Source organism: Tachysurus vachellii, chromosome 10 (assembly GCF_030014155.1).
Source record: "Tachysurus vachellii isolate PV-2020 chromosome 10, HZAU_Pvac_v1, whole genome shotgun sequence".
NCBI lineage: Eukaryota > Metazoa > Chordata > Actinopteri > Siluriformes > Bagridae > Tachysurus > Tachysurus vachellii.
In genome coordinates, this window is record NC_083469.1 from 22,592,326 (window position 1) to 22,616,923 (window position 24,598).

At 42.5% G+C, this 24,598-nt stretch overlaps 1 protein-coding gene across 1 annotated transcript in view; it reads right to left on the reverse strand.

Annotated features, from left to right (window-relative positions):
• LOC132851927 (ankyrin-3-like) overlaps positions 1 to 24,598 on the reverse strand; it is an 82,871-nt gene that overhangs the window by 45,190 nt on the left and 13,083 nt on the right. Inside the window, exons 2-5 of the mRNA XM_060878908.1 lie at positions 22,727 to 22,871; positions 16,581 to 16,687; positions 16,024 to 16,308; positions 3,838 to 3,992 (exon numbers count right to left, since the gene is read on the reverse strand). Coding sequence (XP_060734891.1) covers positions 3,838 to 3,992; positions 16,024 to 16,308; positions 16,581 to 16,687; positions 22,727 to 22,816 — 637 coding nt within the window. The 5' untranslated portion in view covers positions 22,817 to 22,871. The remainder of the gene's footprint in view (positions 1 to 3,837; positions 3,993 to 16,023; positions 16,309 to 16,580; positions 16,688 to 22,726; positions 22,872 to 24,598) is intronic.

Below are 24,598 nucleotides of genomic sequence, written 5' to 3' on the forward strand. Positions count from 1 at the left end.
CACAGTCATAAGTGTACAGTGAGTACAGCAGGGGGCTCAGAACACAACTCTGGGGGGCTCCAGTGCTGAGAGTGAGGGTGGATGATGTGTGTTTGCCCACCCGTACAGCTTGTGGTCTGTCTGTCAGGAAGTTGGAGATCCACTGACACAGTGGCAGGCTGAGTCCCAGGACCTCCAACTTAGAGGTGAGCGTGGAGGGAACTATGGTGTTAAACACTGAACTGTAGTCCACAAACAGCATTTTCGCATAATTCCCTTTTCTGCAGTCCAGGTGTCACATCGTGGTGCGGAGAAGATGAGCAATGGCGTCCTCAGTAGAGCGGTTCTGGTGGTACGCGAACTGTAGTGGATCCAGTGTGTCTGATAGTGATGCAGTGATGAAGTCTCTGACAAGTCTCTCGAAGCACTTCATCACTACTGAGGTCAGAGCTACAGGGCGGTAGTCGTTGAGGCAGGCAGGCTGGGGTTTCTTTGGGACAGGAACAATGGTGGACTGCTTGAAGCATGAGGGGACAACAGACTGTTCCAGTGAGAGGTTGAATATCTCAGTGAACACCGGTGCTAGCTGGTCAGCGCAGGCTTTCAGAACCCGACCTGTGATGTCATCTGGTCCTGCTGCCTTCCTGGTATTCACTCTCCTGAATGCCCTCCTCACGTCATGCTCTGAGATAGTGAACGTGTTTACATCTCCAGCTCTCTCAGCGTGCATGCTGTTTGTGCCACTAGCGTCGCTAGCATGGTTAGCTGCAGCCTCGAAGCGAGCGTAAAAAGGTGTTTACAGTAGCTCGTCTGCCAGAGAAGCGTCCGCATTCCCCATTCTAGAAGCAGGTGTTTTATAGTCCGTAATGTTCCTTACTCCCTGCCACAGGCTCCTAGAGCCACCCTGTTGGAACTGTGACTGTAGTTTCGTCCCGTAGTTACAGTTGGCTTCCTTCACCGCTCTGAGCATACTGTAAGATGCAGCCTTTTACTCTTCCATGTCCCCGGTGGCGAGCCCCGTGTTGTAGGCAGCGGAGCGGGATCTCAGAGCGTCGCGGATGGTTTTATCCACCCATGGCTCTGGTTTGGAAACAATGGTGGTTTTCTGCACCGTATCATCCGCTAGTTTCCCTACGAATCCCACAACCGCTTCCGTAAACATGTTGACGTCATCAGAGCTGCGCCTGAACATGTCCCAGTCTGCGTCATCCAGAGCGTCCTGCAGAGCGGCCACCGATTGGTCAGTCCAGCGCGCGACCTCCCTCTGAACTGGAGCTTCCTGTTTCAGCCTTTGTTTGTAAACAGGCATGAGGAAGATGGCGGCATGGTCCGATTTCCCAAACGGTGGACGTGATTGTGCCTTGTAGCTGTTTTTGAACGGTGTGTAGCAGTGATCCAGTGTCCTATCGCCCCTGGTGGGGCAGGTGATGTGCTGCTGAAAGTTCGGTAGTGCGCATTTGAGTTTTAAAATCTGTTAAAATCTCCCACCACAATGAGCGCAGGGTCCCGATGCTGTGTTTGGTGTAGCGTTAGTGTCTCATCTAAGTCCCATACTGCAGTGTCCGTGTCCGCTTGAGATGGAATATAAACGGCACTGTCTATGACCGAGCTGAATTCCCAAGGTAGATAGAAGGGCCGACATTTCATGGTCAATAGCTCCAGATTTGGTGTGCAGGAGCGTGTAAGAGGAACGATGCTCGCGCTGTTGCACCAGTGGTTGTTCACCATCAGACACACTCCACCGCCCCTTGACTTCCCCGACTCCAGTGTTCTGTCCATGCGATGAACCGAGAAAAACTCGTTCGGCTGGATGGCATGGTCTGGTACCGCTGGGTTCAGCCATGTCTCGGTGAAGCAGAGAAGGTTGCAGTCCCAAACGTTGGCTAACAGGATACTACTGTAGGTAAGGGAGCGCGGTGTGCACTTGCCCTCAGCCCGTTCCTGACACCGACTTGTTTCCCTGTGGGTCATGTCCTTTGTTCCCCCTCAGGATCTCGCTCGGCCAGCATGGGTCCGAGTTTAAAAACGGCGAAGGGTGAGTTTTTTGTACACCAATAGATATGAGTGTCTCTGTCATATCTAATGATGTCCACCTTCTATAAATAAACTGTATCTATATTAATAAATATATAAAATAAACAAAAAAGTCAAAGAGTAACCGGAGCAGCCGACCTCACCGGCGCCATCAGTCTGGAAAAGGTTATAAAGCCGTTTCTAAAGCTTTGGAACTCCATTGAACCACAGTTAGAGCCATTATCCACAAATGGCAAAAACATGGAACAGTGGTGAACTTTCCCAGGAGTCGCCAGCCGACCAAAATTACTCCAAGACACAGTGACAACTCCTCCAAGATGTCACAAAAGACCCCACAACAACATCCCAAGAACTACAGGCCTCACTTGCCTCAGTTAAGGTCAGTGTTCATGAATCCACCATAAAAAAGAGTCCGGGCAAAAATGGCCTGCATGGCAGAGTTCCAAGACAAAAACCGCTGCTAAGCAAAAAGAACATAAAGGCTCGTGTCAGTTTTGCCAAAAAAACACCTTGATCCCCAATACTTTTTGGAAAATACTCTGCATTTTCTGTATTTTGATTTTTTTTTCCGCCAAAAAATCCTGAAGGACAATGTGCAGGCATCGTTTCGCAACCTCAAGCTGAAGCAAACGAGTTCTGCAGCAGGACAATGATCCAAAACACACCAGCAAGTTCACCTCTGAATGGCTGAAGAAAAACAAAATGGATTCTTTGGAGTGGTCTAGTCAAAATCCTGACCTAAATCCTATTAAGATGCTGTTTCATGACCTAAAAAAGGCAGTTCATGCTTAAAATTTACAACAATTCTGCAAAGATGAATGAATCAAAATTCCTCTACAGTGCTGTAACAGACTCATTGCAAGTTATCGCAAATGCTTGAATGCAGTTCTTGCTGCTAAGGGTGGCACAACAAGTTATTAGGTTTAGGGGCAAGCACTTTTTCACACAGGGCCATGTAGGTTTGGATTTTGTTTTCCTTAATAATAAAATTTAATGTAAAACCTGTATGTTGTGTTTGTGTTATCTTTGACTAATATTTCAATTTGTTTGATGATCTGAAACATTAAAGTGTGACAAACGTGGAAAAAAAAATAACACCACTGAATATGAGACTGATGAATGATTCTAGTTCTGCCTTCAACACCATAGACACCCTTATGCTGTTTGGTAAATTGCAGTGCAAATCCCTGCAGAGGATGATTAAGTAAGGATCCCACACACCCAAGATCGAATCTATTAAGACTGAAGTCAGTTGGCTGAAGTAAGTTAGAGTAAACAAATAAATTAAGAATCAGATAATTTAATATACTTTGACAACAAATTAATATGTTTAACCGCTTCCAGGATCTATTACATACTGGTTTAAAGATAGCAGTGAATTGAGTCCTACAATCTGCACTTATAACATAGTTAAGCAATTGTCTAACAGCATCACACTAAATTGAAAATGTATATCAGAAACAGATTAGTGTGACTGCAGTGCTGGAGGCTGCTTATGATTTGCCTATGCTTATGATATGGGGGATGTGGTAGCTCAGTGGTTAAGGTGTTGGGCTACTGATCGGAAGGTCATTGATCATACTGATCATGGGTTCGAACCCCAGGTCCACCAAGCTGCCACTGCTGGTCCCCTGAGCAAGGCCCTTAACCCTCAGTTGCTCAGTTGTAAGTCACTCTGGATAAGGGTGTCTGCTAAATGCCGTAAATGTAAATGTAAATTTGCCCTCATATAATACACACTCTAAAATCAAGCATTATCACAAGCCTGTGTATAGTAAATGTATTCAGTAAACTGTAATCACTGTTTATCTTAATTTTATTTACCTTCATCCATGCCATTCAGCAGAGCAATGAGATCTTCTGCACAGCATTCATAATGATGCTCCTTCCATGTATGACCATTATCACTGCGCAGTACAATCAGCTCACGCTCCTTTCGACGCATTGAGCCAAAATGTGGAATCTCCACAATGACAGGCCTGAAAATAAATAAAGAAATGTAAAATAATTGCAAAAGTTGCCAATGAAAAGTGTATTTTTTTATTTTTAATGTTCATAGTTATCAAATGTATCCAAAATCAAATCTTTCCTTTATGTCCAACATCCTAAAAGACACTAAAGACACACCTCTGACCAAGTGAGAATAATCAATGGTAAGCAAATTGAGCATAATGTTGTGCTCTCCCATCCCTATTTTTTCAGTTACTAAGGATAGGTTATTATCATTTTCTTTCTTCCCCCATGTCTCTGTTAAGATACATCACAAAAGGATGTTAAGCTACAGGGAGGTGTTCTCAGTACCAACCTCTACACATTGTTCACGCATGACTACTTCGTGCCTCACAAGGACAAAATTATTAAGTTTGCTGATGACACTGCAGTGATAGGACGGATCACTGGCGGGGACAAAGTGGCCTACAGGAGAAAGGTGGCCAGTCTTGTGAGATGGTATGAGGGCAATAACCTCACCCTCAACACAGACAAAGGAAATGATAGTGGACATAAGGAAGGAGTGGAGAACTCATCATCCACTGTTCAAACGAGAGCTTGAAGTAGAAAAGGTGAGCAGCTTTAAATACCTTGGGGTCCACATCAGCGAGAACCTCACATGGACACTCAACACCACCCAGCTGGTTAAAAAGGCACAACAGCGGCTGTACTACCTGAGGAGACTGAGGAATTTGGCATGCCATTTAAGATCCTCAACAACTTCTACAGCTGTGTTACTGAGTGTGTCTTAACTAACTGCATCACAGAGTGGTATGGCAGCACTTCTATGAGGGACCGCAAACATTTGCAGAGAGTGGTGAAGACTGCTGAGAAGATCATCAGGTCTCCACTGCCCTCTCTGCAGACCATTTACCACCGCACAGTCAAAAGGAGTACCGCCCCCATTCTTAAGGACCCCACCCATCCCCAACATGGAATGATCACACTACTACCCCACAGAACGGAGATACAGGAGTGTGAAATGCAGGACCTCAAGACTAGGGACGACTTCATTCCCTCAGAAATTAGACTCTTAAACAGGTAGCCAGAAGTCATAGACTAGTTTCATCTCTCTCACAGATCAGCTGAACGAATTTGCTCCTCCTCATATTGTACATTTCTTATTACTGCTGTTATACAAAGTAGCTGCATCTCAATGCATAATGTTAGTTTTAATGCCATTTCTATCATTATCCACAGTTGCACTCAGTTTTTAGTCAGCAGTTACTGCTACTGCTATTACCATCTACAGTGGTATTCAATTTTTGCACATATTATAGTAACATTGTTTTGCACATTACTAAGAAATATAAGACCTAAGAGAAGAAGCAGTCCAGCCAACAGCAGTGGGGTGAGTAGGTGGCCTTTTTTTAGTTTCCTTCCAGGAGTGTGGACAAAGCTCTGCTGACTTTGGTAATGGCCCAACAAGATTCATGCCAATTCTCTCAAACGGGACACCGATGATCGGGAGGGGGATGAGAGTGGCCGGGGCCGGCTTGTGAAGGGTGGTCCGTTGGCACTGGGGGCAGGCCCGGCAGAAGTCTAGCACTTCAATGTCCATACCTGGCCAGGTGAAACGGTCGCATAGATTTTCCAGGGTGTTTTTTGGGCCCAGATGCCCCCCCAGTGGGTGCGTATGGGCCAGGTGCAGGAGAAGAGGTGTCAGGGCTCAGGTCACAGGGCTCCCCTCTCCTCTCCGTGTGGTGATATAGTAGGCTGTTCTTTACTGTGAAGTAGTCGGAGGGTAGGGGGGAGAGGGAGTCTCTGTCTTCTCCCCTTCCACTAGTAACACCTGGCACCAGCAGTGCTTCAGCCGGTCATCCTCCTTCGGTTCCCTCCCGAGGCTCCTCCGTCGGTGTCGGGCCATGTACGCCGGTCGCCCTGGTGGCTTCCGGGCCTCTTCCTGCCTCTGTGTGGTGGCGTTAATGACTGCCACAAAACCTGGCCAGTCCTGTCCTAGGAGCAGGGGCACTGGGAGATCAGGAATGAGGCCCACAAGCACTGGCCATTCCCCCATATGCCCCCGGATTTTAACCTGTGCGGCAGGTACTGAACGGGGATCACCATGAACACATGAGACTGCAGTAGTACTTGCCGGCTTTACTGAGGGAGGGAGAACGTTTGGTCGGGCCAGTGTCATCATGCTCCCAGAATCTAGTAGAGCAGACATGGTATGGCCATTGGCGACGGGAGACTGGCCACAGCGGGTGAGAATCTCTTGTTTTACCATGTCGTACTCCTGGGCATCTTCTAAATCTAGGGCATAGTGCGCCAGCTGGGCATCCCCACTGAGCAACGGGGCAAGGGTGTTGGCCAAGTCACACCTAGACCAGCCCTCCCAGTCCGTGGTCCGCCCGAAGGTGTCCATATATGCATCTACATTGTCCTCTGCCGTTAGCTTAGGGAGGGAGCATTGGGCATCATGGTCAGGGTCAGAGAGAGGGACAAATGCACCTAGGTCACCTCGTGCTGATGGAGGCTGGACTGCAGCAGGTGCTGTAGAACCTGCCCCACATTAGGCTCAGGATCTCCTTCCGAGTCCACTGCCCGCATTCTCCACCATTGTAAGATCTTTGAGAGCAGAACATGGAAAATAGCACAGGGAATATGAGTCAGGGAGGATGAATACAGAAAATCCCCAATGTGAATTTATTAAGTATTCTTTTCATCAATAGTGGCAGTTCAAAGAGGCTGGAGTCTACTTATAACGTCCAGGGGGATCTTTTTTTATTATACATCTTTTTAATTATGTTTATATTTGTGTGTGCATTTGATTTCACAAAATTTTACTTTTTAACAGTTTTTTTTAAATTAGATACACAAACCAAATAGATGGATAGCTTTAGGAGAATCTAAACTGCGTATAGATTAGACAACTGCATGTCATCCAGATGTGTGTGTGTAATGAGGAGTCGTAGGGCTGATCCATTTGCAGCTTTAATAATAATCGTAATCAAACAGGCAAGGTCAGGGCAGGCAAACACAATAACATAGAGCAGGCAGAAATCGTAAACGGGAAAACCGGCAGAAGGTCTGGACAGGCAGCAAACATTCAAGAAACCAAAAACAGAAACAGAATCAAAAACCGGAACTGGGAACAAACAAGGAAACGCTCAGACTGATTGCTAAAGCAAATCGAGACTTACCAATGGGGTCGAGTTCAAGTTCGCTTAAATAGCGTGGGAAATTGGCTACAGCTGGCGGCGTAATTAGTCCTGGTGCGGGGGTTGTGGGAATTGCAGTCCAGAAGCAACTAGTTCTCCGAAGACGCTTCTCTATGTTGGTGCTCGGGAGGTGGGGCAGGAGCTCCAACCGTGACAGACCCCCCCCTGCGAGCGGCTCCCGATGCGAGGATGTGTGCGGCACCCGGGTCTACCCCGAGACCGAGGGGCCGGCCGGTCCGGGTGCCGTTGGCGGAAATCGGTGGTGAGCGAGGGGTCCAGGATGTCCCCCGCCTTAACCCAAGAGCGCTCCTCCGGGCCGTACCTCTCCCAGTCGACCAGATATTCGAGAACACCTCCACAGCATCTGGAGTCCAGTAAGTCGCGGACCTGGTAACCCTCTTCGCCGTCAACCAGAAGCGGTGGTGGACCTGATGGATCAGCGACCCCCTCTTGGCCCCCTCTTGGTTCACTAGCGGGCTTCAGCAGCGAGACATGGAAGGTGGGCGAGATGCTGTAAGTGGAAGGCAATGCCAAGCAGTAAGACACCGGATTTATGCGTCTGACAATCTTGAACGAACCCACATGCTTACGTTCCATGTCTCCTCGCTCCGGCGAAACCACTCATCCAAGGCCGGTAGGTCAGACGGCTCGCCGGACCATGGGAACATGGAGGTTGCTAGCCCAGTATGCACTGGAAAGGCGTGAGGCCCTTAGCAGGTTTGATGAGACAGTTTTGCGCGTATTCTGCCCACATAATGTATTTTCTGCAGTCGGACTGATTATGGCAGTACGAGCGGAGGAAGCGGGTGATTTCCTGGTTCAGGCGCTCCGTCTGCTCGTTTGCCTGTGGGTGATATCCCGAGGTGAGGCTGACATTAACGTTCACCTGAAGAGGAATGCCGACCAGACTTGTGACGTGAATTGGGGACCTCGGTCGGAAATGAAGTCCTCGGGCAAGCCGAAAAAACGAAACGCAATTGCAGAGAGTTTTGGCCATCTCGAATGCCGTGGGAAGTATTGGTAGAGGGATCAGGTGGCAGGCATTCAAAAACCGGTCGATGACGGTGAGGATTACCGTGTAGTTTTTTGATCTGGGCAGATCTGTGATAAAAACGATGGTTATGTGGGACCAGGACCGCTGTGGGGTGGGCAGAGGCAGCAGTAATACAGCGGGGAGTTAGTGAGAGGCTTTCGAGACGTAACACATGGCGCAGCCCTTTATGAAATCCCGTGCATCCACGGACATTGACGGCCACCAGAACTGGTTTTGTTCAAGGTGGATTGTTCGAGATGCCGGGATGGCCGGAGCTGGGAGTGGTGTGTAGGAGCTCCATGGTATTTCATACCAAAATGGTATGAAAACGTAATAGATTTAGCTCATAACATAAATTCACATTTAAAACTCTTCAGTCTTTGTTTAGAAGGGTATTAATAATGTAATCATATAATTTTTTTGTTCTTCTTCAGGAATATAAATATAACTAGTGAGGGACAGAGAGAAAGTAAAAAGTAACTTTCCATTAGATTTTTTTTAAATATACAAAACAAGTAAAAGAAATAAAAGCCAGTGAGGTGTTTGTTTTGTAGAAACTTGTGAATATGTCAGTTAAGGATTGCTGAAATGAATGCAAGTATAGTATGAATGTTTATTGAAGAAGCTGCTATCTTAATGCAGCTTCTGATAGCATTGGCCATGCTATTTTTGTTGATAGAAAGCCCTAAGGTTTTATTTGACGGATCGTTATCAGTTTGTATATCTAAATGGTGACTACTCTAAACAAAGACTACTCTAAGGTAATGTTCGGTATTCTGCAAGGTTCTGTTGATATTGGCCTAAGCCCATTGCTTTTCTCCCTATATATGCTACCCCTTGGTGCAATTATTCATATCCATGGTATTAGCTTTCACTGTTATGCTGATGACATGCAGATATATGTTTCAGCTAAGTCAGATGTAAGTCACCAGCTTAATAAGATTGAAGATTGTGTGAAGGACATCAGAGAGTGGATGCTTACTAACTTCCTTCTGCTTTACTCTGACAAGACATAAGTGATTTTACTATGACCACAGGCAGTCAGAAGAAAGCTTTCTAATTACAGAGTAACTTTGGATGGTTTTTCTGTTACATCATGCACAGGGTTAGGGTTAGGTGTGATTATTGTCTCCGGTCTCTCATTTGAAGCTCACAAATAATATCACAAGGTTCTTTCATCTCAGAAATATTGCTAAGATAGGAAATATGATGTCATTACATGATGCAGAAACACTAGTTCATGCATTTGTTACCTCTAGGTTCGATTATTGTAATGCTTTACTATCTGAATGTTCCAGTAGGAGCTCAATGTTCCAAACAAGCTCCAGTTTGTCCAGAACATAGCAGCTAGAGCACTAATTGGAACCAGAAGATATAAACACATCACCCCTATCATTCTCATTGCATTGGCTTCCAGTCAATTTTGCATTGATTATAAAATACTATTATTAACCTATAAAGCACTAAATGGTCACGTACCACAGTGCCTGAGTGATCTTTTGTTTTTTTATGATGTTACGTCTACTTCAATCAAAAGGTGCAGGCTATTTGGTAGAACCTCAAGTACAAAAGGTTACAGCAGAGGGCAGAGCTTTTTCTTACAAAGCCCCACAGTTATGGAACAGCTGCCCAATTAGTGTTCAGGACTCAGACACAAAGTCCAGACTAAAAACACATTTGTTTAGTTTAGCATTTTATGAATAGCTTTTTTAGGTAAAGAAGCCAATTTGTTTGGTAAGCTGAGATGTCTGGATGCTGTCAGCTTATCACCCTTGCAGTTGCACATAAATTACATTGTCCATCACCTGATTACAATCATACCTAACAATTTTCTTCCCTCTCTCTCTCTCTCTCTCTCTCTCTGTCGAGCTATATATGCCACTCCCAAACTCCCAGTGTTCCTAGTCTGATTGTCTCTTCTTACGGAGCTATTTCATTAATCCTGACATTGTACCCCTGGCTGGAGTCTCGTCACCTGGTGGTCACCCTGTCAGGGATTGATCTGCATTGTCAGTCAGTGACTCATTTGATTGTTGTGGATGGAGCTGCCCGGAGACTGTCATGTCTTTTTTGAACCAATGTCAGAGTTTGCGCTGACCCATTAATTCCTCAGAAGCTCTTGGTTGCAATATTATAAACTGTTGTATACAGGACATTATTTACATTTACATTATTTACTGTCCAGTGTCACCCAAATAAGGATGGTTCCCTTCTGAGCCTGGTTCCTCTCAAGGTTTCTTAATAGTATCATTTTTCCTTGCCGCCGTCCCCATCAGCTTCCTCATTAGGGATAGATTTACAGGTTTTTTTAATATATTTAACTGAATTTAATTGAATTGAAAAAAAAAATGTGTGGTTGTATTGATAACTCTAATTTTGAGAGTATGTACATACAGATACTTCAAAGGTTTAAACAATGTATTTATTCTGTCACCCTAATACGCCTTGCACCAGTTGACAGACAGACAACTCCTCAACCAATCACCACACTGAAGCAGACATCCAATTCACTTCGTTTAATGGCTGACTGAAAGTAGGGTAAAACTATTAAAAAGAATGACAATGAATTTAAGCTAATTAATTAAAGTTGTTTACATGACATGAGAATCAAATATGTATTTATGATTAAAACATATCACACAACTAACATTTAAAGCTCTTTGAGTTCCAAGGTGCACATTTTAAAGCAATATATATTTAACACGATGTCTGTACTGTAAATATTTGAATTTCAAATTAAAATGAACTCTTAGGACAAAATGTTAAATACTGACAAATATAGTTATGTAACCTTTTAACGTGACTCAACATACCAACAATGCCTTCGAAAGAACATGAAATGTAGCAGATGAATTACGATTAGCAGAGCTGTGATGAGGGCTTGATGGCTTTCTATAAACAACTGACGAACTAGTCTGACGCTGATGACATCATCATTACGTGACGATCTCTTAAAGGAGCCAGCACACATTAATTATATCACATAACAATACACTCCCCGCCTGGTATCACTAGATACCATGACTCATTGTAACCAAACACTTAAAGGAGTAAACCAGTCACTGAATTAGTTGGAAGGAATGAGCATTATCACTTCAGTTACAGGTCTGACAAAAACCTTTGGTTCTCCCTTATTGACAATTTTGATTTCGACTTTTCGTACCCTTCCATCTCCACTAGGCAACACTTTAGTGATGCGCCCCAAAGGCCACTGGTTGCGTTTAGACTGACTGTCTTTCATAAGGACAACACTACCCGTTGTGATGTCTTGATTTTTGAATTGCCACTTTTTCCTAGGTTGCAGTGTGGAGAGATACTGCTTCCACCACCTGTCCCAAAAGGTGGATGCTCGGTTTTGGACTTGTTTCCACTGTCGCCTGTAGAGGTCAGTATGATCAAGTTCGACAGGAGGACAAGGGAAAGAACCATACTTCTGAGTAAGTAATGTTGCAGGAGTGAGTATAATGGGGTCCTCGGGATCCACAGATACAGGAATCAGCGGTCTGGAGTTTATTATCGCCGTCACCTCTGCCAAGAATGTTGTGAAAACTTCATGTGTAATTTTAGACGGTCCCAGCTGAAGCATCATGGAGTCTAAGATCTTTTGGGTTATACCTATCATGCGCTCCCATGCTCCACCCATGTGCGAAGCGTGGGGTGGATTGAAGATCCAAGAGCACCCTTGTTCTGCAAGAAACCTTGACACCTTTGCCTCATCCAAATTAGAAGGAATGTCCAGTTCTCTGCATGCCCCTGCAAAAGTGGTCCCTCGATCAGATCGCATCTGCTTGATTGGACCATGAATGGCAATGAAGCGTCTCATAGCGTTTATGAAAGAAGATGTGTCCATAGACTCCACTACTTCAATATGGACAGCTCTGATGGTTAAACAGGTGAACAGAACCGCCCATCTTTTGCTATTCACATGTCCACCTCTTGTGCGGCGGGCTGAGATGGTCCAAGGCCCAAATACATCAGTGCCTACATAGGTAAAGGGGGGCTCGGTACTGACCCTGTCCACCGAGTAAATCAGACATCATTTGTACTTCACTCTTTCCTCGTAGCCTTCGGCAAACTACACATCCAAAGATAAGAGAACATATGCTCCTTTTGGCTCCCAAAATCCAAAAACCTGCCATACGTATAGCACCTTCAGTAATGTGCCTACCCTGATGTTGAGATTGTTCATGGTAAAACCTCATTATCAAAGTTGCAATGTGGTGCCTTCTTGGGATTATGATGGGATTGCTTTCATCATAGTCGATACCTGCGTGTGAGATCCGTCCTCCAACCCTCATAAGACCTTTGTATATGATGGGGTTCAGTGTAAAGAGGGGACTGTCCTTTGAAATGTTCTTACCATCTCTGATGCATCTGAGTTCCTCAATGAATGCTTCCTGCTGTGCAGCACGAATGACGGTGACTTTGGCTTGGTTCAACTCATTTACATTGACATCCTACAACAATGCCAACCTTTGCAATTTTCCACGTTTGGTTGAATTCCCTTTGAATGTCTGTACAACATGTATTAGACATGCAACGGCTCGAAGAAGTATCTTCCAACTGGAGAAACGCTCGAAGCGCTTTGTACCAAGCTGGCTGTCTTTGATATGGGTAGTGAGCACTGTTGCCTCAGGGCGAACTTCAACATCACTGGTTGGATCCACAAGATCAAATTGACTTGAAGTGTTATATTCCTGATTAGAGCAGGACGGTGGACCAGTAAGCCATGTTGTATCTTTTAGATGATCTGCAGGCACAGACCTTGTTGCATGGTCGGCTGGAATCTGGGCACTTGGAACATAATGCCATTGCTGAGGGTGCGAACTGCTTCTTATTCTTTGAACTCGATTATTCACAAAGACATAGAATCTGCGTTTTTCATTATAGATGTAACCGAGGACCACTTTGCTGTCTGTGAAAAAGGTTACTCTATCAAACTCAATATCCAACTCTGCCATTATAATGTCAGCCACCTCTACAGCCAACACTGCACTACAGAGCTCAAGGCGAGGGATTGTCAACTCTTGGCAAGGCGCCAGCCTGGCTTTCCCTAAGATGAAACTTGTTTCACACTTTCCCTCCATGTCCAGAATTTTGAGATAAGCTACTGCAGCTATAGCCATAACTGAAGCATCTGAGAAGACACAGAGCTCTCTATGTGAAGCTTCTGATGGAGAGGTTTTGGTGTAGGGTCTAGGGATTTGGAGCTGTTGAAGCTCTTGAAGGGAGTCCCTCCATTTTGCCAGGATTCCCTTTTCTCCAGGGGTCCCAGTCCAGTGAGTCACTTGTGAGGTTTCTAATCAGAACTTTGCCTTGAATAACAACCGGAGCTGCAAACCCAAATGGGTCATATAACCCATTCACAGTAGAGAGAACGCCATGGCGTGTAAATGGTTTCACATCATTGGACAGCTGAAATGTAAATGTGTCAGTTTTGAGATTCCAGCTAACTCCTAAAGTACGCTGGACTGACGATGTGTCTTTGTCCAGGTCCATGTCCTTTGAATCTCGGCAGTCACCTTCAGATGTAAATACATTCATAACCTCCTCACTGTTTGATGCAATTTTATGCAACTTCAGATTAGAGCGAGCAAGTGCTTCTTGTGTCTTTTTAAGGAGATCAATGGCAGCTGTTGCAGAGGGTAGAGATTTTAAGCCGTCGTCCACATAGAAATCTCTTTCTATGAACTTTAGGATGTCTGTTCCGAACTCTGTCTCAGTTTCCTTCACTGCCTGTCTAAGGCCATAGATTGTGACGGCTGGAGAAGGACTGTTACCGAAGATATGGACTTTCATCCTGAACTCAATGATGTTTTGCTCTGGATCATTTTTCCATGCCAGAAGAACCTAAGAAAATTTCTATCTTCTGGCCTAACAAGAAAACAATGAAACATTTTTGTTGTATATCTGTGGTGATCGCTACTGCCTCCTTTCTGAAGCGCAAAAGTACTCCAAGCAGTCCATTATTCAGGTCAGGTCCCTTCAGAAGAACGTCGTTAAGTGAGACACCATCATACTGACAGCTTGAATCAAAGACGACTCTAATCTGGTTTGGCTTCTTTGGGTGGTACACACCGAAGAGAGGCAAGTACCAACATTCTTCTTAATGGTTAAGTGGTGGTGCTACTTCGGCATGACCTCTTTCCAGTATCTTCTCCATAAATGTAAAGAAGTGCTCTTTCATGATTGGCTTCTTAGCAAAAGATCGCTGTAGAGATCTGAAACGATCTAAAACTTGTGACCTGTTGTTTGGTAAGCGCCGCCTCTGGAGTTTGAACGGAAGGGGAGCTACCCAGCTGTGCTCTCTTCCACCACAAGGAGACACTCTGACCTTTTCTGCTGTAGATCAGTCTGCGTGAAGATGTTGTTTTACTATTCTGTCACCCTAATACGCCTTGCACCAGTTGACAGACAGACAACTCCTCTACCAATCACCACACTGAAGCAGACATCCAATTCACTTCGTTTAATGGCTGACTGGAAGTAGGGTAAAACTAAAAAAAAACAATGACAATGAATTTAAGCTAATTAATTAAAGTTGTTTACATAACATGAGAATCAAGTATGTATTTATGAATAAAACATATCACACAACTAACATTTAAAGCTCTTTGTGTTCCAAGGTGCACATTTTAAAGCAATATATATTTAACACATGTTGTCTGTACTGTAAATATTTTGGATTTCAAATTAAAATGAACTCTTAGGACAAAATGTAAAATACTGACAAATATAGTTATGTAACCTTTTAACATGACTCAACATACCAACAATGCCTTCGAAAGAACATGAAATGTAGCAGATGAATTACGATTAGCAGAGCTGCGATGAGGGCTTGATGGCTTCCTATAAACAACTGATGAACTAGTCTGACGCTGATGACATCATCATTACGTGATGATCTCTTAAAGGAGCCAGCACACATTAATTATATCACATAACAACACAGTATTTATGATTATGATTACGCATATGTTCTCCCTTTTGTGAGAACACTGCCAGCAGCTTAGTATCTTTTACCAGAATACTAATACCTTTATCAACCACCTCCATCCAGAACCCCAATACAAACCAAGACATCAAAATACCAACCAAATACCACGACCTGAGGGAGGTGTTCAGTAAAGCCTGTGCCAATCAGCTACTGCTTCATCAGCCTGCTCCCAAACTTCTCCCCACCCAAAGGCCAAATTGACCACCTTTCTTGAGGGCTATATATAAAAGGCTCTAGCAGCGTCAGACCCTCAACCTTGTCCCTGGCAGAAGGATATTTCTTTCCTGTTGGCCCGGAGGAGCAATCAGGTAATATAATGAATCCCTCACTCATCACAGAATTTCACAGAACACACCCAGATCAACCAGCACCAAGAACCTGTGCCAGTCCCAGAAAAAAAACACCAGGAGGTGTTCCTAGAGGGGAGATTCTGTGAGAACACTGCCAGCGGCTCCCAAGAGGGAGCTCTCACCAGAATACTATCCTCCAGGTCACGGGGGTTCACTTCTGGTTTTCATATCTGAATGCGATAGCATAAAAGTGAACAGCATGCTACACACCACAAACCACACGAAGAATAATCAACTCTGTTGCATACCAAGCCGGTTATATTGCTTTGTGCTCTCTCTCTGCCTGTTTTCCACGTTTATGAATGTGTCTTGTAATTTAGATTGTTCGCCTTGGATTATATTAAAGATCTGTATCATCCTGCACGTGGATTCCAACGCTCATTCATTACACCTGTATAAAATATGCAAATTACAAGGAGTCCTGAAAATAAGATTTAGATTAGGCCTGTTAAATGTATATGCTTAAGACTGTCTTACCCTAAAAAATGGGCTCCAGCTGGTCCCACCTCTATGAGTCTGCTAACAAGCCCCTCACCCTCCACCATGGGAGGTGGGTACAGCAGGCATTGCCGTTTTGGCAACCGACATGTGACTCGCGTTGGTTCTGGACAGTTCCTGGGAGGAATGATAATGCGCATGCCATTATGACGACTTCCTCTCATAGATCCACCCCTGGCATCCACCATGAAGCTCACCAGAAACCTGCCAAGAACAAACAAGGGAAGAGAAATTAGAGTGAAAAAATTAGAGTGAGGGGGAAAGCTGGAAGACAACACAAACATAGAATTGAATATTATTGAAATTAGCACAGTAAATGACATATATAGCACATTACAAACTGACTTACCAGGCATTTGGGTACCAATACAGAAATTACATACAGAGAAAACTAGGAACTACCATTATGTCTGAAAATTGAAGAACAAGTAAACGCTAGATGCACGACTATTATTCTTGTCAAAGAACAACCAATGGAAATAATAAATTAATTTATGCCTCTCCATTAGACACATCAGGAAGTTTCTCTCTCTCACCCTGAGTGGATAGGACTGGACATTGTATTCCATGCATGATCCACAGTGTCTGGGGTACAGCTATAATGGCTGAAACACTCATTCTGTTCCAGATTGACTGCAAGGTCCTGGAAATATATGACATATGCACACACAACCACACACACACACACACACACACACACACACACACACACACACACACACACCTTGTACTAAACAACACTTGCAGCTCTTATACTAGGTTCTACTCATATTGGGCAATAATGTCCTGGCAAAAGTGTGATTCATCTATGGCCATAAAAGTTTGGGGATACTTTAAATTGTTTGCCATAAGTTTCTTGTCTGTGTCTGCAATTACTGTAAATTACACTGTTTTATTATGTTGTCTTATACAAAGCAAACCTACTTAAGATTATTGAAGAACCTATTATTGAACCTATTGAAGATTATTATTATTATTATTATTATTATTATTATTATTATTATTATTATTATCATCATCATCATTATGGCTTGTACAAATTACAATTATTATTATTACTGTTATCATTCTAAGACCAAAAATTTTGAAATGCTACTCCTAGAGCTTTACATGCATCAAACCTGCCAAAATGATCAGGGCCCATATTCATGAAAATAGTTTTCCTCTTAGAATTAAAGAGAAGATTCTAGTAAAGATAAAGGTTATTCATAAAGTATCTTGACCCTATAAAGGGCTCATTATATATAAGAAAAGTATATTTTCTTTAGGGGAAAGTCTGGATGCCTTAGGTAAAGTTAGTTACCCCCCAACTCACAGCAGCAAAAAAGCACTTGTAGATCATATCATTTAGATAGCCTATTGTAATCTCAGAAATATTGCTAAGATAAGAAATATAATGGCCCTGAATGACGAAGAAAAATTTTATAATGCTTTTGAAACCTCTAGATTGGATTATTGAAATGCCTTGCTGTCTGGATGTTCCAGTAGGTGCATAAGGATGCCCCAGTTAGTCCAGAATGCAGCATCTAGTTCCACTAGAACCAGAATATATTATCAAACCATTGCTATGTTACCCACACAGCACTGTCTCTTAAAATGTTGCATTGATTATAAAATACTAAAACTGACCTATAAAGCAATAATAATTTGAAATTATTAAATTTATTGGTAAATTATTACAATGAAATGGAGCATGCTATGTGTTAGTAATTCAATTGCTACAGCTGGAGGCAGAGCTTTCTCTTACAAAGCCCTGCAACTATGTTAGTGTGTGGGACTTAAACACAGTTTCAAAGTTTGTCAATCATCTCATTTCAAGGATTTCTGACTTGCCTCCATTGCCTCTGGCTTGCTCATTAGGGATAAATATAATTTCCAGTTTTAATATTTGTATGGTTTATAACTATCTTTAATAACTCTGCTCAAATTCTGTGGGCAAGCCAGACAGAGGAGAAGGACAGAGTGTCATAAATAATCGATCAGTGATAACCAGGATTATGGTGTGGCACTGGGATTTTGAGGAAGCAACTGTCAACAAAGTCAACTGTCCAAACTGACCAAAGTCTCCATGCTATGGGCAAGTGGAGAAGATTACTTAGGAACTTTCTCTGAACATAAATATAGAGCCAGCTGTGAAGGGATGCAAATGATCACTTCATTTTTCCAGGAAGTAATTTCCACAAAGAAAGACAGGGGGAAGAGCTTTTACAAGGGCTGGTACTATGAATAACAGCAACAGCTTTGGTGTTTTTGGAGCCAGGTTGATGAATTTAAACCTTGTCATGTACAAGCAAATGATGGTTCAGGCATTTTGCAGTTGAGGTACTCCAGATTCTTGTCATTATTAAAACTGGATGAAGGGCCCCTGAGCCAGAGGCTCAGTTCTTCAAATGCCTTTAACTGATGTCATAATTTTGTTCAGCAGCTGTATCTTACAATAGTAAGCCATGTGGAGTTTTGGTTTTCTCCAAATCAGAGGGAAAATTTAACCCCAACTTCTGTTTCTGAAATATTAACCTCAATAATTAAAGGTGCTGAAGGGACAGGGTGTTTCAGCTGGCATGCTGAGTTAAAATGAGGTTTTACTGAAAGTTGGCCAGGAACCATTGATGGTGTTAGTCTTGTGACATTCAGCAATGGCAGATATATTCCATCTGGTAACTCCATCTGGGCTAACCGATGGCAGCTAACCGATTAGCTAACCGATTCTAACCGATGAAAGAGGTGGTGCATTGACGGAATTCACACTTAATGCTCATTCTTTGTCAGACATTCGGTTCATAGAGAATGCTCCTGACAATCCGTTTATGGGGAGGCATGGCTCCAGGAAACAGCTTCATAGCACAATCATCAGAACCAGAATCAGAATCAGATTTATTGGCCAAGTGTGTTGACACACACAAGCAATTTGGTTCCAGCAGTTTGTGACTCAAAAGTACAGACATAAATAACACTATACAAACTATACAAGAAAACAATGCAGACTATGAAATACAATATAGACAGAATGAGTATAAAATATGAATATATAATGAATAAAATATATAAAATATGAATATAGAATATGAACGATCAGTTATGTACATAAAGTGTGGGAGTGCAAATAACAATATTGTGCAATATTATGCTTTTTGTACAATATACAGCAGCAGTAGTGTGTAATATACAGAAGATGTGATGACTGACAGTTCTGATAATGCAGTACTTAGAAGCAGAATATAATTATGGTGAGTTGTTGATCAGGGTGATTGCCTGGGGAAATAAACTGTTCCTGTGTCTGGCAGTTTTAGTAAACAGAGTTCTGTAGCACCTGCCAGAAGGGAGGAGCTGAAAGAGGTTGTGTCCGGGGTGCGAAGGGTCAGTAGTGATTTTTCCTGCCGGGTTTCTGGTTCTTGTGTCGTACAAGTCCTGGAGAGTGGGCAGGGGTGCCAATTATTTTTTCTGCTGTTTTTACTGTGCATTGCAGTCTGTTTCTGTCCTGTTTTGTTGCTGCACCAAACCAGATGGTGATGGATGTGCACAGTACAGATTCAATGACTGTAGTGTAGAACAGCATCAACAGCTTCTTTGGCAGACCTTAATTGGCGTAGAAAGTACATCCTCTGCTGGGCCTTTTTGATGATGGTATTTATGTTGCACTTTTGATGATGGTATTTATGTTGCACTCCCATTTCAGGTCTTGGGAAATGGTAGTGCCTAGAAACTTGAAGGCCTGCACAGATGACACCGGGCTGTTGGATATTGTGAGGGGGAGTAGTGTTGAGGGGTCTTTCCTAAAGTCCACTATCATCTCCACAGTTTTGAGGGTGTTTAGCTCCCGACTGTTCTGACTGCACCATAGCACCTCCTGCCAGTATGCAGGATGACTCTTGTCATCTTGGATGAGACCGATGAGCATAGTATCATCTGCAAATTTCAGGAATTTAACAGTTTGGTCACTTGAAGTGCAGTCATTAGTGTATAGGGAGAATAACAGTGGGGAGAGGACACATCCCTGTGGAGCGCCAGTGCTGATTGTCCGAATGCTGGAGGTGACACCTCCCAGTCTCACCTGTTGTTTCCTATCTGTCAGGAAGCTGGTGATCCACTGACAGATGGAAGGGGTTACAGTGAGCCTTAGGAGTTTGGAGTGGAGAATTTCCGGAATTATAGTATTAAAAGCATAACTGAAGTCAACAAACAGAATCCGGGCGTATGTCCCTGGGCAGTCCAGGTGTTCCAGAATGTAGTGCAGTCCAATGTTGATTGCGTCATCCACTGATCTGTTTGCACAGTAGGCAAACTGTAGGGGATCCAGCATCTATTCTGTGACAGTCTTTAGGTGGGCCAATACCAGCTGTTCAAAGGTCTTCATGACAACAGATGTATGGGTGCATGAAGCTCAGGACTCTGAGGGAACTGAGGGAAGAGAAGGTAGTGCTGCAGACATTGTTTAGACAATAGGGTGATTTCCTTTGCATGCCAGGAAATTTGGCAATTGTAGAGTCGCAGCCACAGGAAGCCCAAAGTGATAATGTGTGCTGTGGCCATTACCAGGAAGAAAAACTCCTTTTTGGTGGAGTGCACTGACCTTTGGTAGGAGGGGCTTTGTACAGTATTAGATGGTGCCTCCTCTTAAGGTAGCTCCATCTATAGCATGGAATGTTGAGGTGGTTTAGGGTTTCCAGATCCATGACATACCTGCGTTTTCCAGAGTGGATTAACACTGTCAACAGAAAAAGCACACCAGAGAGTTGAACATTATTAGGGAATGTGAAAGACTGGTGGGATGTGGAACTCCAGCTTGAAGATGCTTGGATCACAGAGGACAGAGGTCTGATCGTCCAAAGTAGAAACATCAACCATAATGGACAGTAACTGAAGTTGATGTAGATCCATACACCACTGCTAACATTGCTTTACAGATCTATTAGTTACTTCACATTGCAGCTAAAAAATTAATAAATAAAAACTTTTTCTTGAAGCCATGACTCATAGACCCATGCAAGCAGAGTGATCCAGAAAAGCCATGAGTTGGTGAGTAATCCACCATATTATAGCAATGCTACCATCTCAGACAGGCACTAAATAAACATTCTGATATCCTGCTAAAGTTAAAAATTAATAATTGTACAACCCTGAAATAAGTTTGTGGCAAGAATTCTGAAGTCAAAATAAAGATAACTTTTATAACAATGATGCACTATTCAAAAGGGGAGAGCTATCAGAAAGGGCAGGAAATTATGTCAGATTCCTCTAGCTAAATGGCCCTCCATTTAAAGACGATGAAAATTATGTGTGTTATGAGAAAGACCAAGTTGTGTTTGGAGTTTAACCTATTGGCAGCTACAATAAGAAGGCATCTTTAACAATATAACACAGAAAGGCCCACATTTGTAGAGACACTGATAGAGTCTCTTTATGTGGATGATTTCATTGGACGTTCATATGATGAAGATAAAACCTACTATGAGTGTAAAGGAGATTCACTCTGCTTGTACTGTTGCAAATGGATGACAAATTCTGTAGATATTGTAGTAAGGTAGAAAGAAAGCACAGGTCAATGCTGTATTTACCCAGAATCAGATCAAACTGTGCTTAACCTGTTCAACCCCAGGGCTATTTTTGAGCCTCTTACTTATAAAGTGACATGCTCAATTTAAAATGAGTATGTCAAAAGCTGTGTATTTGAAGAATTCTGGTAATTACAGTAAGTAACTTACCAGGTCTGAGCAAATAAAATTTTGGGGGGGTTTTGGTCACAGAGTGCTCATCCTAATACCATAGAGTTTGTAGAATCTGGTTTGGTTTGTAACGTGTATTGGCCAATTGCTTGTGTTCGCTTGGTTGTGTGCTCAATGTTTAAGCATTTTTTCTGTCTGTTTATTTAGCCAGTTGCCTTAGAAATTGTGTTTTGTTTAGGAGGGAATGGCCTTTGTAATCTTAAGGGGGAGCTTCTTTCTGTACTTCTGCTACTGTATGCTGCATGTGTAAATATATTCAGGCTTTGTATGCTTATGTTCATACAATGTTCTATAGGTAGACACTTGGGGAATATTGCTTTCAACATTGAAAGAGTAGAAAATGAAAACCTCCGAGTTTGCAAAGATTTACTCTTATTTCTCCTGTTTCTTTGTTTTTCTTTGAAATAATTAATATGTACATCATTAATATTATAGCTAATGGCAGCTGGTATGTTCATATCTTACTTCACAATTCTCATTATTATTGGAAACATAATCACCCCAAAATGTGGCAGAACAATGCAGTGAATCCTGGTTCTTAAAAAAATTTGTTAGACTAATGTGGAACTTGTGATGGAAACTGTCTTGGTGGTCCAAAAAGAAATAGGCTCAAACAAAATCCACCCTAAAGTCTTTACATAACTTTTCCTAGTCACATTGGTCAAATATTACAGTCTCAGTAGTAAACTGTTTCTTTCTTGAGTTTATTTCTTCAGTATATAGTATGTCCTTTTTCCCTTAATGACAGTATGCACTCAAGCTAAACCAACTCCCCTAGTTTGTGCTAAACCTTATGATTAATGTTAAAATAAATCAGCATGCCACCTGTACACATGCTATTTAATATTAAAGAATTATTTTGCTTGTTTTAGAATTTTCAATCTCTAGAATTATTCAATTTGTTTAAAGTTAAAAAAACCAAGCGTTGCAAAACTTAGGGAATATAAGGCATATCTCACCTTGCCTTTGGTTGGAACTAGGATGTCCTCAATCATGTCTCTTGCAAACAATGCTCGGTTCACAGTGTTGGACCTGTGCCTCCAAAACATTTCCGGCTCATTGAGGCATGGACTCCTCAAAATCTCTGAAGGTGTGTTGTGGTATCTGGCACCAAGACATTAACAGCAGATACATTAAATCCTCTAGAACTGAACAGTGTTTATAAATAAACACAAGCAAGATTTCCCCCTCAGCTTCACTTTGCTTCATACATTGTGATAGGTTAAAACTACAACCATAATGCTAGTGCATAGTGCAATTATAAAGCTGTAGTTCATTATAATGGTTAGGATAATACTGCAGGATTTTATTCTTTCTTCTTACATATTCAATAATTAAATGTAAGCAATGTACTCTGTAGTAACTCATTAAAAATATAAACATAATTTATTAAATCATATGTTTTTATGCCATCTGCACTTGGGAAATGTTCTTCAAAATCCACATGCAGCAATGCTTAGAGTTTAATTTGTGAGCGGATGTTAAAATGTGGGTCATTCTTGTGATTTCATTATATACATCCTACTGAAAAAAATCAATTTACCTACAGTATAAGAAAATGTATTTAATGCAGAGAGGGTTGCAGTTTATCCTGATGAATCTCAGGGCTCTCAAGTATTGAAGACAGGCAAAAGTGACATATCCAACCCCCCAGCAATTGGTTGTTGCGTTAAATCTTACCCTTATACAAAAGTGCTATTTTCTGTTTATTTATTGTGTAGCCTCTTTTTTTGATTGGCTGATAAGTGTCAGGCTCGACTAAGAACTCCAGGGGAGACGCGCTTGATTCCTGCCCGGTTCCATAGAGACAGCGGTGCAGACAGATACATTTTGGCCGCTGCGGCATATTAAATATATGATAAATAGTCAAAAAGTTTTTCTGCGTGCGAAACACAATGTGTGGTGGGAGAGCGTGACAAAAGACCGAAATGAGTGACTGTCACGCTCAGTGCGTGACACTTGACAGCCCTGTGAATCTTATGTTGGCATAACAGAGCTGACAAACTGTTCTGCAGTTCATTCTTATTATTAACATAAAACATTATTATTATTTCTATTATTATTATTAGTGGTGCTTACAAAGCAAAAGCAAAAGCCAGCCTTCTTCCCACACTTCCCGGTTCGCAACGCTCACTTCCTGTTTCGGTGACGTAATTTCCATCTTGGATTTTCACTCGCGGACCAGGCACTATATATTGTAAGCACATTGCCTACACCAGGGGTCAGCAACCTTAAACACTCAAAGAGTCATTTGGACTCGTTTCTCACAGAAAAAAAACACCTTTATGGAAAGTATAGAAAAAACTGTAGTGTTGCATTTATGAAATCAATGAACTGCTACCGAGTAAACGAAATTTTATTTCTGCAAGCAAACAAAAATATTTTGAACAGTATGAACTAACAACAGAAAAGACACTGGGTTGAAGGTTACTTTCAAATAAAATGTTCAGTGTCTAATTGAGTCTTCTTCGTATTCATGACATCAAAATTTTAACTTGCAGGCTGCAGCAAACCAAAAATGCGTCTGCTTCTGTGTGTCAGATTTTGCAAGTCAGCAGTTATGACGCATATTTTGCGCGACAAAAAAATTAAACACGGTTTATTTTAATATTACAAGAGCATCATAATGGGGGCACGGTGGCTTAGTGGTTAGCACGTTTGCCTCACACCTCCAGGGTTGGGGGTTTGATTCCCACCTCCACCTTGTGTGTGTGGAGTTTGCATGTACTCCCCGTATATTTTCAAAAAGCTGAAATATGCACATCTCCCTCCAAACCTACTGTTTAGCAATAGAGAACCTGTTGACCTACAGTACTGCTGCATGTTGTGGT